Here is a 6,266-nt window from a genome sequence, read left to right on the forward strand (position 1 = left end):
CTTATTAAATGCAATGCAAATCGCTGAAAGTGTTAAATCACTGCAATCATTATAATGATTTGCATTTTTTCAGTAATTGAACAAATACCAGCGGGCAGCCAGCGGGTCAGTTGCTGGTAACAATTTGCAGAACGATTCCACGGTGATCGTTGCATCGTCGTCAATTAGTGAAATCAGTAACCAAGCTTTTAAAATAAAGGAAAACCTCCTACTCCGCTATACATATAATTACTTTCATTATTTAGCTACTTTTCCGGCAACCGCAACAAACGCTGGACCAAGCCTGCAAATTATTGCCAGCAACTGGAACGCTGGCTGCCCACTGGCATTTGTTCAACTACTTAAAAATTCACTTTGTCAACAAACCTTCACACACATCAAGCGGCTCATCTGGATGAAATGAAAAGGCTGTTAGATGTAATGCAGGAACGTGCTCCCGATGTTGAACATCAGTTCAAAGAAAAGTCAAATGAGTTGGAAATGGCGCAGCTTATCATACGCCAGTTGTCGGATAAGGCCAATGTAAACCAAGGCGGCAATCGTATAGAAACCTTGACGTAGACGCAATTTATGTACGAGGAACAGATTAGAGACTTACAAGTAAGTTAGAAGTAGAAGTGCATTTGAAGATGTTTACATTATTATGTTTACGCATTTCTTACAGTCTATGGTGCAGGAATTTATGATGGTCACAAAATATATTGGCAAAAACATAGCAAGTGCATATGCCAAGTTGGAAAAATTGACAATGCGTGAGTATAAAATGAAAAGGTGTTCTTAATTATAAATATTACTTTACCTTTTCTTTTGCAGTGGCCAAAAAGAAGAGTCTTTTTGATGATCGACCGCAAGAGATTCAAGAATTGACTTACATCATGGTGTATGCGTTACAATCTAAATTAGCCAGCATGGGCACCGACTTCAAACAGTTGTATACTGTCGTACTGTTGTATTTCAGAAACTTTAAACGGCTAAAGCTATATATAAGGAATTCGCAAGCTAACATAAAAGTTTTATTATGAAATTTCACACAATTAAAAAATTTTTGGTGGTGATTTATGTAACCTCACAAACGCGGTTTTGCATTATCATGATACGCGGTTTGCATTTTGTTGATACGCGGTTTTGTACTTTAAACGACGACTTGCAAAGGGCGCTATGTAAAATTTGTTCGATTTTTAGTTTTCGATGGATTACGTACCAGTATTTAAAGTAGTTTCATGTCCAGTAACAACAGAGTGCAAAATCTTTTTATATTCTGAAAAAATAGCATCAAATGTTAAGTCTTCTTCCAAAAGTCGCTATCATACTTATTTATAAACTTTCAAAAGTATCTATCTTCTGATGAACTTAGAGAACTGCTTTAGGTCGTATAGACTGTTAATGTTATCTTATGACATGTTATGTTACGTTACAATTTTATAAGGCTCTTTTTTATCCAAATTTTTAGGTAATAAAAAAGATTAAATTTAAATGCTACTTGTTTTCGTAGTCGTTTTTTCAAATTTATCGCTTTCTATTATAACATCACATAACGCTGTTTGCAAGTGGACTACTCATATGTACATTTCTTATTCGTTATCACGACAGTCAAAAATTGATATCTTTGTTAATTTTTTGCGGCCCTGAAAAGGGCCTTTTATGTATATGTGGTATTGTGTATGTAGACCCAGATAAGCTTATATAAAGCATTTGATCCCTTTGTAAATTCTTTGCGGGCTTGAAAAGGGCCCTTTATGTATACAAACACAGGGAAGCTAATATTTGCAAAAAATTTGATCACTTTAGCAGTTCGTGGCGGCCCTGAAAAGGGCCTTTTGGTGTATCAAGAGCATTTACCTGTAATTAAATGAATTTATATTGCTATGCAATTAATGAACCATTTCCTTACGGGAGGCATTCTACGCATTCATCTTAGGTATATTTCACTTCTGATCACATGAGTGCACGTACTCCACATGTTGATGTTGACCCTAAAGCTAGCAAGAAAAGAATTTTGGTAATGTTTTTGCAATAAGTAAATTTATAGCTCACTATGTCATTTTATTTATATAAAAATATAAAATTTATTCACTTACCAGGCCTGCTGCATACCTTGCTTATTTGTTGATGGTACCAAATGCACTTAAGTCAAAATTTTTTTATATTTTCTTTTTTTACTGTGGGCATTTTCTATGAGTTCTTTGTTTAGTTTTCTTATTTTAAAGAACATTCTTGCCCTGAAAAATAATTTTTTTACCTTAATATCGCAATGGATATTCGAGGCTTGCTCAATGTGTTTTTTTACAAAGTCGTTTGTAATAAGCAAGCCATCTTCATTCATTGCTTGAAACACTGACTCTAAGTGACGTATTTGGTCCATCATTGCAGAGCTGGGTACTTTCAAGCCACCCTCGCTCAAGTGACTTGCCCATGAAAACGACGGGTCGTCATTGCTCCTGAGCGATGTGCTGGGGATGTCATCCTGGAGTCTGTGACAAATATACCCGGCTAAATGCTCGAGGCCATCATGCTCCAAGTCGCTGAACTCAGCTTCTTCAACCGGCCATAGTTCCGGGCCTTCTTGCAAATTTTGCAGGAATATACCTGACATATTGTCGTATAATATATAATGATAATATAATAGAATATAATATGTCATATAATATATTTTAATTGGAGAATACAATTTTTGAAGAACCTGTGAGTGGGGGTTGCGTCATTTCCAAGTCCGGCGTATCATCCTCCTCTACATTCGCAGAGTCTGACAAAACGCCTTTGTTGTGGCCAAGCAGATAAAGTCTGAGGCGGTACTTAAACTCCTGCTGGTCCGGGTGATCATGCAACCCACCTTTGGAATGAATCACACCAAATAAGTTTTCCAAGACATCTTGGTTGAGGCGATATGTTAGTACATACTTAACATCGAAGCGAGATTTGATCTCATCAAACATCATCTTCAATGCATTATTGCTTTGTATGATTCCTGAAAGGTAAAAAACAAGTACTTATGTATATATACATACATATATATTTAAGGGGTTTGAAACAAAATAGAATTGAATATTTTTAATAGTTTTCATATAAGTTTCTAAGTTTACCTTTCTGAAGTGGAAGAAGGGACTGCCTTCCAATTACCCTCATAGTTTTAACCAAAGCAGTCATTTGATCCAAAATGTTGTCCTGCTCTTCCTTCGCTAAGCCATAAGCGTGACACCGTTTCCTTGAGTCAGCGTGAGGCACCCTCACGTTGAGCACATCAAACCAGTCATTTGTCTAAAATGTGAACAATTGGGAGATAAATGTACGGTATGCCTTGGGACTTGCCGCGTATAGCGTAATAGACTGCGCTATGTCCTTTTCCGTGCAAGTTGGCCTCTTCGTGCCTTTTTTCATCTTGCTGATCTGACCAGCAGAGAAAATTTTTGCCAACTTTTCTTCTACACTTGCCAACTCCATCCTCACCTCCGACAAGCTCTTACGCAATGACTCCACTTCCCAGTCATGCCTTTTCTGCTGCAAATGCGTTTCTCGCTTTAAAGCCGCAATCTCGCTTTGTTGCCTGCTGTGTTCGCTTTTGAGAAAAGCGTTTTCGCGTAATGGAGCTCGTCTACATAAATACGTATAAACAAAAAAAATTTTAATATGGTTTGTATAGATATATATATATATGTATGTATGTAGATTTAATTAAACTTTGAACTTACAATTTTTCTTGTAGATCCTCAACCTCCTTAAGCGTACTGTCATAGTAAAACACCTTGCTAGGTGTTGTGGCACGATGTGGGGAACACAGAGGCGTCAACGCATCTGGCAATATGCCACAGTTCTCCTCGTCCGCGCGGCTATGGCCCATAAGACCTTCGGCTTCTGAAATGTACTTTTTTATAACTAGGAGAACTTCAACTATATAAACTTGTAATGCCATTGGAAGTGGACTGCTCCAGTAGATCGCTCACAATGGTTTTGTACACTTGCTGCTGGGCTTCCTTGTCAGGATCTGGTATTTCCGCAGCAGGCTTGAAAATTGTCGGCACAACGCCCCGCTTTAGTTTACACTTTTTAGCGTAGCCTAACACAATTTAAAACATTTCTTTTAATAAAAAGCAGTATTAATGAAAAGTGAAAAATATAAGCTTCCGGGGGGTTTCATATTTACGATGAGGGCGGCTATCTTTCGTGAAATTTACTCCTGAGTCACACCACCCTCACGAATAAATAGTATAACTTACCCATTTTATATTGAAGCTCGTTCTCGAAGTCATCAGTGGTGAAGTGTTTTACAAAGATGACGCTGGTTCGGGCGTTGAAAATCGTTGGTCTCCGGCAGAACTGGATCCACTTTTCCACCAACTCAATGTCGGCCGGAAAAGTAAAAAAAGCGCACCCAGATCCTTTGGCACTTACACTAGCACAATTAACCACTGCACACCTCATTGTTTTCTTTAATTTATAACTTTTTTTTATCAGTTTTCACAAAAAACAAAACAACGCTCAAAGTCTTCCGAATTTGTAAATTTGTAAAGTTGAAATAACCTAAAACGTCACGAACCAGAAAATGTAAACAAAAGTATTGTGTGACGTCAGAGAATGGGTGGATGCTGTCAAATCGACGAAGAGAGGGTTAGCGGTCCGCGAATGGCGCGACCTTTATTTTCTGGATCGTGGCTGTGGCTAATAATGTTACTTCAATTAATACAATAGCGAATAATGCTGCTAACAATGCACATCCAAATAATGCACAGTGGTCTGTTATGCCTAAAAATCTCACTCATAAAAAACAAAGGCTTTGTGTATTTGGAACTAACGAGAACTCTGAGCTGGGAGTTGTTCTTCGTCACAAATGGCTTCATATTTCTTCGTTTTTGCCCTCCGTTGATACGGAGAACATCATTGAATATGTCGCCAAACATGCGGCTATCAATAGGAATGAGATTTTGTGCTATAAGCTTCTTAAGAAAAATACTAATTCGAAGGAAATTAAATACATAAATTTCAAGCTTGGAGTTCCAGAACGTCAATATAATAATCATCAAATATTTGGCATTCAAATCTATCTATCAAATCTATTCTATCCGACCATTTGATTTTTTTCAAAAAGGTCGTCAGCCTCAGCCCAAGAAGTAAAAAACCCTTCTGCTTCTGGTGCCCCCAAAACAAGCATTTATTATCAAAATATTTCGGGACTCAGAACCAAATCTGAATCCGTTTACATTTTGAGGTCGCAACTGGATTACGACTGTTTCGTCCTAACCGAGACTTGGCTAAATGTTAACTTTTTTGATGCGGAGTTCTTCGACACAGCTCTCTTTGACGTTTTTCGCAAGGATAGAGATTTTGCTAAAACTGGTGTTAGTAGGGGTGGTGGTGTGCTTATTGCTACACGCAGCTATCTTCGTGCTTCTTTTTATGAGCTACCGGGTTCCAATTCCGTGCTGGATCAACTTTGCGTAAAATTACAAGGTGCGTGTGGTGTGCTGTATATTTGCGTGTCCTATATCCCGCCGGGCAGCTCGGATGTCATATATAAGGCACATATTGACAATATCCTAGCACTTCACGTGAAAATTGGTGACAGTCAACTTTGTGTCTTAGGCGATTTCAATTTAGGTAATATTTCTTGGAGCTTTATGGATAATAATAATTTTCTCACTCCATGTAATGTTAATAGTTTATGCGAATCTTACGTAATTGATAACTTGCTATGTATTGAATTGTCACAGATCAATGGTTTTCTAAATGAACTTAATCGAATTTTAGATTTAATATTTGTTAGCTCTAATATTAATTTTAAGCTCTCATCATAGTCCACTGGTGTTGGAAATGGAATTTTTTAAATATTTTGAACTTCCAGGTAGTAGTAAAACAGTTGCTTTTAACTACTCGCGTTGTAATTTTGTGGAATTAAATAATTTGTTTGAGTTGGATTGGTCTCGGCAATTTGAAAATGTGGATGTAGCTGGCTGTTACGATATTTTTAAATCTATTATAGTTGACACTTGCGTGAGTCACATCCCGATGTTAAGTGCTAAACCTTCGAAGCGGCCGTGGTTCTCTAGAGAACTCAAACCACTAAGGAACTTGAAGAATAAGTTTTATAAAAAGTAAAAGCATTCTAATGTTGTTAATTTTCGTGAGCGGTATGTGTCTTACAGTGGTAAATTCAACAAACTCAACAAGTCTTTGCATCGAAATTATATTCGTAATACAGAAAGTAATATTAAATGTAACCCCAAGGCCTTTTGGAGTTACATAAAAGCTAAGAAAAACTGCTCAAATATACCTGC

The 6,266-nt window shown here is 37.3% G+C and overlaps 1 protein-coding gene across 1 annotated transcript; it reads left to right on the plus strand.

Moving 5' to 3' along the window:
• The first annotated feature begins 310 nt into the window (after positions 1-310).
• Positions 311-1,024, plus strand: LOC118745810 (syntaxin-5-like). Its single transcript, XM_036479487.1, has 3 exons — positions 311-600; positions 665-752; positions 814-1,024. Exons 1-3 carry the CDS (start codon positions 571-573, stop codon positions 1,020-1,022), a joined length of 327 nt encoding a protein of 108 aa, XP_036335380.1. The 5' UTR covers positions 311-570; the 3' UTR covers positions 1,023-1,024.
• Positions 1,025-6,266: the final 5,242 nt, after the last annotated feature.

Source organism: Rhagoletis pomonella, unplaced genomic scaffold (assembly GCF_013731165.1).
Source record: "Rhagoletis pomonella isolate Grant_MI unplaced genomic scaffold, Rhpom_1.0 Rhpom_scaffold_00009, whole genome shotgun sequence".
NCBI lineage: Eukaryota > Metazoa > Arthropoda > Insecta > Diptera > Tephritidae > Rhagoletis > Rhagoletis pomonella.

Coding starts and splice junctions, on each gene's coding strand:
- LOC118745810 (XM_036479487.1), top strand. CDS start 571: ATGTACGAGGAACAGATTAGAGACTTACAA. Junction 601..664: donor AACAGATTAGAGACTTACAA/GTAAGTTAGAAG, acceptor CATTTCTTACAG/TCTATGGTGCAGGAATTTAT. Junction 753..813: donor GTTGGAAAAATTGACAATGC/GTGAGTATAAAA, acceptor TTTCTTTTGCAG/TGGCCAAAAAGAAGAGTCTT.